General features: G+C 41.9%; 1 protein-coding gene across 2 annotated transcripts in view; it reads left to right on the forward strand.

Moving 5' to 3' along the window:
- The window catches only part of slc8a2b (solute carrier family 8 member 2b), a gene marked incomplete at both ends in the record, with an annotated part of 47,657 nt that overhangs the window by 19,405 nt on the left and 14,369 nt on the right, over window positions 1-13,883 (forward strand). Inside the window, 3 exons of one of the 2 annotated variants that reach the window (XM_079246873.1) lie at window positions 2,242-2,351; window positions 7,297-7,421; window positions 9,404-9,503. In XM_079246873.1, the coding sequence (XP_079102999.1) occupies window positions 2,242-2,351; window positions 7,297-7,421; window positions 9,404-9,503 (335 nt within the window). The remainder of the gene's footprint in view (window positions 1-2,241; window positions 2,352-7,296; window positions 7,422-9,403; window positions 9,504-13,883) is intronic. The other variant, XM_079246874.1, reaches the window with a different exon arrangement.

Below are 13,883 nucleotides of genomic sequence, written 5' to 3' on the forward strand. Positions count from 1 at the left end.
GAACGCCGATCCGAGTACCAGCCAAAACATGTCTTAACACCCAGCCTCAACGCAGCACTTTGTTCTAATGAGCAGATAAAAAGATGGTTTGAGTTTAACACTGTAAAGGGTTAAATTCTGTATTAAAGCTGTGGAAGGCAGATCCCATCGTGTGTCGTTTACTTAAATAAGTTTGATCACGCCACAATTAAACTTGTCTGGCAAAAGTCTGATTAAACTTTGGTTCAGTCTGCCGGATTATTAGCTGTTGAATGATTGCTTCTAACTCTGGTGTTTGTGCCTATTTAGGAGGTGTTTTGATGTGTGTGCAGCATGTGTGACAAACTCGACCTGACTGCTGCTGGTGTTATTTGGACTGCAGCAGATCTAAGCTGATGCTAACTGGCAGCTTCACTGACAAGCGGAGACCTGGGGGGATCAGGATGGACTGGAGATCCCAGGGTGTTTTTTAAATGATAGAAAATTTTATTTAAGTATTTTCTTTGATGTGAGGACCCCCCGGATTCTTCGGGAGGAATTCTAACATTTTCCTTGTCTTAATGATAATCCAGTCACAGTGTGTGATGGGAAACAGTTTTTTGTTAGTTCAGCCATTAAAACACTGACTTCTTAATGATTAAAACATTTTTTTTTAAAAACTCAACAAACTCAAGGGATGAACCTTAGCAAACTTTATTTACAGCCTGTTGCATACATGCAGACATACTTGCATCTTTGAAAATAGTATTTTTTGCCACAATAAGATGATTTTCACAGAGCTATTACCTAAAAGTGGGCATGTCTCAGTATGATGTGAAGAAGATTTCAGGAAAAACATGCATCACTAGGCCATCCCCTACTGAAGGAGGACAGCAAAACACTTGCAGACATTTAATAGATCATGTCTCTGTGATCAGAAATATCAGATTATGAGTCCACAGTGACATCTGTTGTCTGGCTGAATTATTGTGTGCATTTCCTAGTTGGTCCATAATTTGGCATAACTGGATAAAACACTAAAAACCAAAAGACAAATGACTGATTTTAAGAAAATTCACACTGAATATTTCACTGTTTTCTGTCCTTCAGGTTCACATGGACAGAAAACACCTTATTGTACATGTGATGTCATGTGTCAGTCAGTAAATGATGTGTTTTCACACCACAAAGGTCAGGATCTGAACCCCACCATCTCACTGATTATCCCTGATTATTTAACTTCCACTGAACTCCGCCGGCTGCTTGTGTTTGCAAACTTCAAAGGGCAGTGAAACGGCGTCCCCGTACTGCCCTCATCCGATCAAACCCATCTTTCATTCTTCTCATGTCCACATTGAATCAGTCCTCAGTGTGGATGAATGGTCACAGGCTGAACTTGTCCCTTTTCTCTTCTCTTTCCACTCTTTGTTTCTGTATTCCTTCCCCTCCTGATTGTCACTTTACATCCGCAGACTCAATTTGCTTCTGTCCATTTTGGCTTTCCTCCTTTCCTCCGTTTCTTTTTCCCCTCCTCTCCACTCCGTTCTTCTGTCTGTCATTTCCTTTCCACCTCTCTGCCTCCATCTCTTCTCAGGTACATTTTCCTCCTTCAGAGGACTTTTATTCTGCTGTGGCACTTCAATCCTCAGAGACACTAAAAGTTCTTGTCATCATCACCATCACTTCATCTTAACTTCCTCTCCTCTAGCCAGACATGATTTCTCTTTCTTTTTTACATATTCAGCAGGTTGTGTTGCAGTCGCTGCTCTGACATGCACAACAAAGTCAGTCTTCCTGTTCTCCTCTTCTCAGCAGCCGTTGTGGTTGTGTCTGTATGCAGTCAGACCAGATGAGTCCTACTCTGCTGCCTTTCTGCATCATGTTGCACCTTCATCTAGAATGTCTCTAAGTTGAAAATGAACAAATAATTAAAATACAGCAGGTCAAAAAAACAACAAAACTGCAAATCATGCATCAGTCCAACTTTAACTGTTTATTGCTTTTGATTTGTCATTTTATTCACTTTCTGCTTTTTGACTTAATATTGCTTCTGTTTGTTTTCGATACACCCGTCTTCATTCTGCTCTGTGTTTCACAGCAGCTGCTTCTGACCAGAAGCAGCAGGAGGGAGACCTCCACAGTGTGTCCAGCACACCAATAAGACCAGCGAGCTGGGGTTAAAACCCTCATCGTTCACTGATTAAACATTCTTCTGCGTTATGTGTCTGAAACTCATGCTTTGTGTGTGTGTGTGTGTGTGTGTGTGTGTGTGTGTGTGTGCAGTCAGACTCTCCAGGTGAGGATAATTGATGATGAAGAATATGAAAAACATGAAAACTTCTTCATTGTGCTGGAGGAGCCCCGCTGGCTAAAGCGAGGAATCTCAGGTTTGTGTGTCTCTGTTTTATTGGATTTGACTGTTTTCGTGTTCTTCATGGGAAATCTTGTTATTGATCAAATCTACAAACATCGAGCTGGAGGCTGAACTGAAGCAGTTTCTTCCTCACATCAAGAAAAGGAAAATAAAAATGATGGAGTCAACTTGTCAGTCACATTCCAGCCCTCCTTTAAAAAGACAGTTTAGCTCAAAGTTTGGCTGAAGATGTAAGCTGTCCCCATCCAGGTGTGTTTACATTCAGACACACCTGGATGGGGAAGTTAGAAAAGGGAAACTTAAAAGTCAACCAAGGGTGATCCCAAAACCTCAGAAATTTCAAAGTAAATTTTTAAGACAAAGATAAATCATGTGAAGGTTAAACAGAAAGATATGAGGCAGCAGTGAACTGGAGGAAAGCGGTTCATGTGGATGTTCTGCCCTGAATAATGAAGAATATTGTTTTTCTTCCTTCAGGTTTGGGATTTTTTTTCTTTACTTGATCTAAAAAATATAAAATAATAGAAAATTTGAGTTTTTACCAGTTTACCCTTTAACATCCAACAACAACCAACTAATTATGATAAAACATCAGATAATGACGACCAGGGGAGCCACATCATCAATCCTGCTGTTGGATTTGAGCTTCCTGTATTTGTTAGTTTTTCTTTTCCCAGACACAAAGATCCAACATCTGGCTTCTATCACCTCCTTTTTTCTGTGTGAGAGAACACAGAAAGGAGGAATGGTGTGAAATTCAGAGGATTTTCAGTGTTAGTTACTGCAAAGGCGTCAGTAGGTGTCAGACTTAAGTATGAGAACAAGACTAAATCACAGAGCAAAATGTTAAAATAAAGAAAACAGTAGGTTCTCTCCCGAGCTTTATTGCTTTCTGTGTGATTTTGTTGTTGTTGTTGTTGCTGTTGTCTTGTTTTGCGTGTTGTTTTTACAACTTTTCCTTCTCTGTCCACAGCTCTGCTGCTAAACGAAGGTAAGATTATTCCCTCTCAACTTGATCTCAGACATGTGCATCACATCTTATCTTCTCATGCATTTAACTGATTCATTAACTGCTGAGCAGAGTGGAAGAATATAGTGGAAAAATGCATTTTACAGCTTTAGATTAAATTTTGTTCATGTCTTTGGCCATGTTGTCTGACTAAAAGTCTGAGGATGTTCCACTTTAATCGTGTAAAACTGTTAGAATTATTAGTTTTCAGAGCAGCTGCGGATATTTTCTGACCTCATGAGGATCGATGATGCATTCAGTCTGACTCAGAGATCCATCTACTGCTTGCTCCTTTGTCTTTTTTTTTATCTTACAAAAAGTAACATCAGTATCATACCATGCCATCAGAGCATGTAGGTGATACAGTCTATGGTGAAAATGCAGCAAATATTTCCTCATGTTCCTCATAAGAAATATGAGCTGCATGATTTTATCTTTACCTGCGTCAACAGAAAAGCTGCCGACGTGTTTTTAGGAACCAGAAGGGAAAATGAAAGCAGTATCTCTGCATTCATCCCTCATTGCTACACTGTTTTACATTCACCATATTACAAAACCCACATATTGTATCTGAATCACAGCACAAAGGAGCTGGAAGAAGCTCAGCACAGAACAGTTTGGCAATAAAGGAATCTGAGCCTCTTGTCTTCCAAAGCAGATCCATGTCATTGTGTTTGTAGCTTCTCTTTTAAGAGCTTGTGATTGTATTCAACTCTAATGACATATTGTTTCAGGACTTTTATGGAGTTTAGCCTGCAGGCAGCAAAAACAGGCTGATCCTGAACTTAATTTATCAGTTTTAAAGGAAATTATTAATTGAAAAGCAGCTGAACAGATTCATCTACAAATGAGTGAGAATCAGAGGCGGAAAACGCAGAACTCGCAGCTGAAAGGAGGAAAAAATGTCATGAGATCAGAAATGCTTTATGCTACTGATGACTCATAACGACTGTTGTTGTCCTGAAGGTGATTTCTAGTTCAGCACACTCATCTGTCACAGTGCAGCGGTGGTCCCTGGAGGGTCTCCTCGCTGCAGAAAGCTGAAATATGTTGCACTGCAGAGGAAGCAAAGCGAAGCCATATTTGAGCGTGTGTGTGGTCAAGAGTCTCTCTGGGTCTGAATTTGCGTGGCTGTGACGGTCTGAAATAATGCTGAATACTGCAGGGACGTCTGCCAAGCGCTGCTTTGCTCTGAGTCTTAGATGGAAGATGTAATATTTCTCACTTGTTCATGTAAAACGAATAAGTAAATCATACATAGCCTGAGCAGGAGTCTCGAAGCGATTGTGTGAATGTTTTAGGAAGTGAATTTCACAATGTACCTGTAAAAAGTCAATCTTGAAATGATTTGATTTCAGTTGATTGCTGAGTGCGTTCGCATCAGGATAGTCCCCTAGACTCGGTCTGATTGGGGACTTGGCTCAGTTGTAGGGGGGTACATTCATTCAGACCGAGATTGCATTCACACTGCACTTTGGTCAAATGCGCCAAACCTTTACAATAATATATTCCCACCAAAGGTGGCGCTGCACTAGTATTTAGCAAATGAGAGGACAAGACGCCTGTGAAGAAGAAAACTGTGCGATCGCTACAGGTGTTTCTCAATTCAGGGTCTGCACACTTCCAAGTGCGCAGACTGCGTAGGCAACGAGACGGCCTCTCTAGTGGACGAGAATTACCCATAGTGCTCCAGTCCTCCGTTGCCTGGCAACTACATATGCCAAGTTTATCTAATTACTGATCCCATTCTTCCACAAAAAGACAAAAATATTTTTAAAACGACAGAAAATGGTGCCACTAATTTAACTTTAATTTATTTTCATATTACTTTGTGTCTAAATGACAAATATGAGGAGGAGGACGAGCTCTCCTCTCGCTGACAGCTCATCCTGTCAAGCTGACATTAACTTCAGTGGAAAATAATCCTTGTTAGACACATGTACACTCGTCCTCATGTGTATTCATACCCTCCCATTAAAGAAGGAGAAAAACAAGGAAATAAGATTAAATTGACCAAAGTAATAATAAGTAATAAGTATGAAAATCAGGACATTATTTTCTAAATCTAATGTTTGATTTCCTGCTTGCGTTGTTCTCACTCACATGTAAATCGCTTTGGATAAAAGCGTCTGCTAAGTGCCCGTAGAATAGAATAGAATAATTCTGGTTCAACAGAAAGAATTTTTAAAAAGCAAACCATTATGATAAAATAACATATGTTATTTCAGCACTTGGCGCGCCACTATGATGCATGCAGATGACGAATCCACACTTGGAAGTGTGCAGACCCTGAATTGAGAAACACCCTTATGTTGGGTTTTTTATTGTGTCTTATCCAAGTATGCTACAGAAATACACTGCAACAATGGATGCAGTCCACTTGGTCCGGTCTGCTTGAAATGGGCCAATACCTGAGTTTGTTGAAAAAGGCTGACATGAATGTGCCTAGATCAGTAAATAAATAACGTCTCTGATATTGATGGAAACTCCTCACTTGCTCCAGACTTGATGCAGAGTTGTTCACCCTGCCAGCTTCTTTGCAAAAACTCCAGAAAATAATTCCAACTCAGGAGAAGCTCCTTTGGAGGCTTATGGTCAACATGTGTTCAGCTTCATCCTCTTTTAGGATGTTTCCCATTAGTTCTAAATCCGTCCAAATATGCAAGACACTGAAATCAGCCGAAAACAGTAAATAGTTATATGTGAGTTTCCTCTGCAGTCTTTTCTCCCTCATCCAGTCTTTCCTGATGAGAAACTTTCAGACAAATAATGTTCCTTAGTGAAATACGTGTTCTGTCTGCACATATTATTCTGATATTTTTAGACATTTATGAGTGAAAGCTCTAAATGTTGCAGAAACACTGAGGAATCGTTTGCAGTTTGCTGTTTTTACGGATGCGTGTACTGATGTTTCTATTAATCTTCAACCCCCTCATATGTTTTTATGCCCTGCAAGGACACAATGTGGACCAGATATTGGATGGCCTTCAAAAATTCATTTCCCATAAAGCTTTTATTCCCCTCTCTAGTGACCTGAAGTCAGTCTTGGGTAAGGCCATCACTGAGCCAACCTTTCCGATAATCTTATTGATTCTCTTTTTATCATCTGCAGTGTTGCTGCAGCCACCAGCAGAACACACAAAAGAAGAGACGAGCCAAGATTCCCTGATTGAATGCACCAGGAGTTTTTTTTATTGTACCCTTCTGCACAATAATAACCTTGACTGAACCTTATTGATTAGTACCTGACAGTTCTTTCTCAACATAATATACTTCCTCCAAGCAGCATACCAAAGATGTAACACTTTAAATTTAATTTGTAAAGAGTTTATCATCCTTCTGCTCTCAGATGAGTTGCAAGAAAATTCAGACTAAATGTGATGAAAAAAATCTCAGGGTTTCATGAAAAAGGTGAAAAATGTATAAACTTTATTTTCTCTGGGAACAACTTTAAACTGTTAGCTAGCAGTCTCCATTCGAAGCAGAGATGTCACCGGAGCAGTTTGCGCTGGAAGCAAGTCGAGATACAAAAGCTTGTAACACAGTTTGGGGGTTTTAAATGAATGTATTTATTTATTTATTTAATATTATACTGAATTTGATCAGCCCTACGATGGACTGGCGAGCTGTCCAGGGTGTACCCTGCCTTTCACCTAAAGCCAGCTGGGATAGGCTCCAGCTCCCCGCGACCCTGAATTGGATTAAGCGCTTAGGAAAATGAATGAATGAATTTGATCAAAGATTCCTCTTTTGTAGGACCGTCTTTGTTTTTGCTACTTTTTTACTTTTCCTTCACACACTGACATGCACACACACTCACACACACACACATGCTGTGCAGCTTTTAGGAATGTACTGACTGGGAATAATCTGTGGATAGAGGTGAAGCCTTAAAGAAACTGCGTTTTCATTTTTGTGCATGCTTGTTGTTGTGTATTTGTTGTGGCGTGTACAGATGGGGCAGAAGGTCAGATGAGTGCTGAGGAGGAGGAGGCCCGAAGGATCGCTGAGATGGGGAAGCCCATCCTGGGAGAGCACAGCCGCCTGGAGGTGGTCATTGAAGAGTCATACGAGTTTAAGGTGCACATTCACTTATTTATTTTCTTACTCTTCCCTGAATAAGTGCAGTGCATTGTTTGTTTTCTGTGTTGTTTTTCTGTTTCTCTGTTGGTTTTTATCCGTTTACTGCTCTTAGTTTCGCTGGCTTACCTTGTTTTATGGCAAATAAAAACAGTAAACAAAGAGAACTTGTTTTTTGGGGTGGTTCAGAGATTAGAATTTAATTTACAATCATTTTAAGTCCAAACATTATGGAAATATTTTGACTGTAAAAACAAAAGCGTGAACAGAAAGATGCATTTGGAGGTTTGCTGTGTAAACAGAGCTCAGTCTGCTGATTTCTGCTTAAAACAGGATGCAAATGGAACAAACGGTGGTTTTCTGCTGCTATTATATAATTTATAATTGGACGTGGGTCTTAACCGTCCCTGCAAGGTGGCATAGTATTGGTTTGAATTATTTAAGCTGTACTAGTTGCCTTCCATATAGTAGCATGCTGGAGGCATGCAGAATTCAGTATCTCAGCACACGCAGAGAGCCCAGTTACATGTTCAGGCTTCCCCTGCATTCCACAGTTACCACAAACCTCCACAGACCAGATCCTCCAGTCTGCAAGACGGCGTTAAAGGGCAATTATTGTTTATAATCATTGTGTCACTAGAAGAAACAATCCAGGCAGCTTATCAGCAGTGAGCTCTTCTGCAAACTAAAGAAAAAAGCTTTTCATCAGGAGCCGTCAGTAACATAGAAACAGAGATGGCTGAAAGAAAACTAGCTGAAGTGGAAACTGGTCAACTCCTTAAACTATTTTCATTTTAACAGAATTTAAACATTGAAAAGAAAAAAAAACAGTAAACTAAGCATTTACCTCGTTTTGAGCAAACTAAAAACCAGCCAAAGCCTAAAAAGTCATCAAAGATGCAGCAGAAACAACAATCCACCAAATGGAGTAAATTAAATTCAATAAAAGTCTCACCCCCCCATCTGGTTGATTAAACTGACCCCTTGTGGACAGAAATAATTATCCCTGTCGCTTATGATTTGTGGTGAATGTGAAGCAGGTTGAGGAAGATGTAATCAGCATGACTGACATTCGGATTCTGCTTGCAGGACATCAGACTGAGCAGCTCAGTTTGCAGCCTGTGAAATGAAAGATGGATGACGGGAAAGAAATGCATCACTAAACTAGTTTTACTCCACTCATGTTTGCATTTTGTCGTGAAGCTATGAGGTGTTTTTTATCATGTTTGTTTTTTTGTTGGGATTTTTCACAGCTACAAGGTAAAATCCAGACCATGTGGGGCTGCTCAATGCTGTGTTGCAGGCTGGGATAAAGTACCGTCTTGGAAAAAATCGGATGGAGAAACGAGACAGAAAAACTGAAAAAATATTAACTTTACCAGGAAAATTATAACTTTGCTAAATCTGATTATTAATAACTCAGTAACGTCAAATTATGCCACAAAATCAGACTCGCAGTTTATTGGCAATTTTTAGAATAAAGTTTATACCATTATTTATAAACATTCCATCCTTTAAATAATCATAGATCCATCTTTTTATCATCTTTTAACTTTAAATTTAAGTTTTATTTGTTTGGGGTTTTTTTTTTTTGTTGTTTTTATTATTTTATTTCAAAGCTATAAAAAACAAAGATGGTCGTATGAAGAATAAACAAAACAAGATTAATGATTTTCAGCAGCATTAACCAGAACAAGAAGCATTGGATGTCCGGCTCGGACACCTGTCCGGCTCGGACACCTGTCCGGCTCGGTCACCTGTCCGGCTCGGACACCTGTCCGGCTCGGTCACCTGTCCGGCTCGGTCACCTGTCCGGCTCGGACACCTGTCCGGCTCGGACACCTGTCCGGCTCGGTCACCTGTCCGGCTCGGTCACCTGTCCGGCTCGGTCACCTGTCCGGCTCGGACACCTGTCCGGCTCGGACACCTGTCCCCGCGTCAGACTGCGTGCTCATGAGCTGTGTTATTTTTCTGATTGGCAGAGCACCGTTGACAAGCTCATTAAAAAGACCAATCTGGCGTTGGTCATCGGCACACACTCCTGGATGGAACAGTTTGTGGAGGCGGTCACCGTCAGCGCAGGTGAGCTCTGTTTGCATGTGGACGTGCGACACAAACAGCTGTCACAAAGGGAGACTCTTTCCTCACAGTCTGCTGTTAGTCTGCTGAGCCTCCTCATGTCACTGTGTCACCGTGACACAGTGACACGGTGCGTGATCCACGATCAGAGGTGTACAAAGAAGAAGTAAAAATAAAGTAGAAGTTCTGCCATGTTTTAGGATCTACATTACCAGTCAAAAGTTTGGACTCATGTTTCCATTAAATCCAATGGAAAAGTGTGTCTAACTTTTGACTGGTCGTGTGCCTGTGCATGTAGAGCAGGTGTTTACACCAACAGGCTCATCTACCTGCAGTGGAGCTGAGCTGATTACATCCAGCTGGTTGCCAGACAGGACTTTTTCTTTCTGGATCACACACTTCTGCTGACACTTCTGTGTCACGTTGTGCTGTTGAAGAAGTTGTACTAATTAAAGTCACACTCCATTTTCCAAAAATGAGTGGGCATATCTATGCTATCATCTGCATGAAGTGCATCAGGCCTGCACTGCATCATTCAACAAAAGGATTTTTATACTCTAAACTTAACCATTTAACCCTTTATTGTCCTGCTTCTCTGTTTGTTGGTCCCCTTTTTCCCTTCCTGAACTCAGCTGGTCTTAGTGCAGACCAACCTGTTAACAGAAGGAATAAGCTAGTAAATACTGAAATATAACAACATAGCCAGCATTGGTGCTTGGGGCTCCATGTGGGCTATAATTAGACTAAAAGATGGAACCCAAAGGGGATTGTTCACAACTTCCACATTGGCTCCATATAAATTGCCCACCTGGGTCCCCTTATGTTGCTGGCCCCAGATAAGATGCCCATTTTTCTGACCATGCCTACGTTGGCAGCAAGCGGAAAATATGTTGGAGCAAATGGAGGATATTTTTCAGTCATGAATTGTTTACAGGGGACATTTATAACTGAAGAACACCATCTAGTGGAAGACAAAGATGCAGACGGCAACTCGTTCTTTCTGATGTTAAATGTGAACGTTTGTATGTTTTATGTCATTCCTTTGAAATGGCTTTGGATTTATCCCTGAAGTGTCTCACACACAGGTTAAAGTGTCTCACACACAGGTCAGTGTGTCTCACACACAGGTTAAAGTGTCTCACACACAGGTCAGTGTGTCTCACACACAGGTTAAAGTGTCTCACACACAGGTCAGAGTGTCTCACACACAGGTCAGAGTGTCTCACACACAGGTTAAAGTGTCTCACACACAGGTCAGAGTGTCTCACACACAGGTTAAAGTGTCTCACACACAGGTTAAAGTGTCTCACACACAGGTCAGTGTGTCTCACACACAGGTTAAAGTGTCTCACACACAGGTTAAAGTGTCTCACACACAGGTTAAAGTGTCTCCACACAGGTTAAACTGTCTCACACACAGGTCAGAGTGTCTCACACACAGGTTAAAGTGTCTCACACACAGGTTAAAGTGTCTCACACACAGGTTAAAGTGTCTCCACACAGGTTAAAGTGTCTCACACACAGGTTAAAGTGTCTCCACACAGGTTAAAGTGTCTCACACACAGGTCAGAGTGTCTCACACAGGTTAAAGTGTCTCACACACAGGTTAAAGTGTCTCCACACAGGTTAAAGTGTCTCACACACAGGTCAGAGTGTCTCACACACAGGTTAAAGTGTCTCACACACAGGTTAAAGTGTCTCACACACAGGTTAAAGTGTCTCCACACAGGTTAAAGTGTCTCACACACAGGTCAGAGTGTCTCACACACAGGTTAAAGTGTCTCACACACAGGTTAAAGTGTCTCCACACAGGTTAAAGTGTCTCACACACAGGTCAGAGTGTCTCACACACAGGTTAAAGTGTCTCACACACAGGTTAAAGTGTCTCACACACAGGTCAGAGTGTCTCACACACAGGTTAAAGTGTCTCACACACAGGTCAGAGTGTCTCACACACAGGTTAAAGTGTCTCACACACAGAGGTTAAAGTGTCTCACACACAGGTTAAAGTGTCTCACACACAGGTTAAAGTGTCTCACACACAGAGGTTAAAGTGTCTCACACACAGGTTAAAGTGTCTCACACACAGGTTAAAGTGTCTCACACACAGAGGTTAAAGTGTCTCACACACAGGTCAGAGTGTCTCACACACAGGTTAAAGTGTCTCACACACAGAGGTTAAAGTGTCTCACACACAGGTTAAAGTGTCTCACACACAGGTCAGAGTGTCTCACACACAGGTTAAAGTGTCTCACACACAGAGGTTAAAGTGTCTCACACACAGGTTAAAGTGTCTCACACACAGGTCAGAGTGTCTCACACACAGAGGTTAAAGTGTCTCCACACAGGTTAAAGTGTCTCACACACAGGTCAGAGTGTCTCACACATAGGTTAAAGTGTCTCACACACAGGTCAGAGTGTCTCACACATAGGTTAAAGTGTCTCACACACAGGTCAGAGTGTCTCACACACAGAGGTTAAAGTGTCTCACACACAGGTCAGAGTGTCTCACACATAGGTTAAAGTGTCTCACACACAGGTCAGAGTGTCTCACACACAGAGGTTAAAGTGTCTCCACACAGGTTAAAGTGTCTCACACACAGGTCAGAGTGTCTCACACAGAGGTTAAAGTGTCTCCACACAGGTTAAAGTGTCTCACACACAGGTCAGAGTGTCTCACACATAGGTTAAAGTGTCTCACACACAGGTTAAAGTGTCTCACACACAGGTCAGAGTGTCTCACACACAGGTCAGAGTGTCTCACACACAGGTTAAAGTGTCTCACACACAGGTCAGAGTGTCTCACACACAGGTTAAAGTGTCTCACACACAGGTTAAATTGTCTCACACACAGGTTAAAGTGTCTCACACACAGGTTAAAGTGTCTCACACACAGGTTAAAGTGTCTCACACACAGGTCAGAGTGTCTCACACACAGGTTAAAGTGTCTCACACACAGGTTAAAGTGTCTCACACACAGGTTAAAGTGTCTCACACACAGGTTAAAGTGTCTCACACACAGGTCAGAGTGTCTCACACATAGGTTAAAGTGTCTCACACACAGGTTAAAGTGTCTCACACACAGGTCAGAGTGTCTCACACACAGGTTAAAGTGTCTCACACACAGGTCAGAGTGTCTCACACACAGGTTAAAGTGTCTCACACACAGGTTAAAGTGTCTCACACACAGGTCAGTGTGTCTCACACACAGGTTAAAGTGTCTCACACACAGGTTAAAGTGTCTGACACACAGGTTAAAGTGTCTCCACACAGGTTAAAGTGTCTCACACACAGGTCAGAGTGTCTCACACACAGGTTAAAGTGTCTCACACACAGGTTAAAGTGTCTCACACACAGGTTAAAGTGTCTCCACACAGGTTAAAGTGTCTCACACACAGGTTAAAGTGTCTCCACACAGGTTAAAGTGTCTCACACACAGGTCAGAGTGTCTCACACAGGTTAAAGTGTCTCACACACAGGTTAAAGTGTCTCCACACAGGTTAAAGTGTCTCACACACAGGTCAGAGTGTCTCACACACAGGTTAAAGTGTCTCACACACAGGTTAAAGTGTCTCACACACAGGTTAAAGTGTCTCCACACAGGTTAAAGTGTCTCACACACAGGTCAGAGTGTCTCACACACAGGTTAAAGTGTCTCACACACAGGTTAAAGTGTCTCCACACAGGTTAAAGTGTCTCACACACAGGTCAGAGTGTCTCACACACAGGTTAAAGTGTCTCACACACAGGTTAAAGTGTCTCACACACAGGTCAGAGTGTCTCACACACAGGTTAAAGTGTCTCACACACAGGTCAGAGTGTCTCACACACAGGTTAAAGTGTCTCACACACAGAGGTTAAAGTGTCTCACACACAGGTTAAAGTGTCTCACACACAGGTTAAAGTGTCTCACACACAGAGGTTAAAGTGTCTCACACACAGGTTAAAGTGTCTCACACACAGGTTAAAGTGTCTCACACACAGAGGTTAAAGTGTCTCACACACAGGTCAGAGTGTCTCACACACAGGTTAAAGTGTCTCACACACAGAGGTTAAAGTGTCTCACACACAGGTTAAAGTGTCTCACACACAGGTCAGAGTGTCTCACACACAGGTTAAAGTGTCTCACACACAGAGGTTAAAGTGTCTCACACACAGGTTAAAGTGTCTCACACACAGGTCAGAGTGTCTCACACACAGAGGTTAAAGTGTCTCCACACAGGTTAAAGTGTCTCACACACAGGTCAGAGTGTCTCACACATAGGTTAAAGTGTCTCACACACAGGTCAGAGTGTCTCACACATAGGTTAAAGTGTCTCACACACAGGTCAGAGTGTCTCACACACAGAGGTTAAAGTGTCTCACACACAGGTCAGAGTGTCT

Source organism: Telmatherina bonti, assembly GCF_933228915.1.
Source record: "Telmatherina bonti genome assembly, chromosome: 9".
Classification (NCBI taxonomy): domain Eukaryota; kingdom Metazoa; phylum Chordata; class Actinopteri; order Atheriniformes; family Telmatherinidae; genus Telmatherina; species Telmatherina bonti.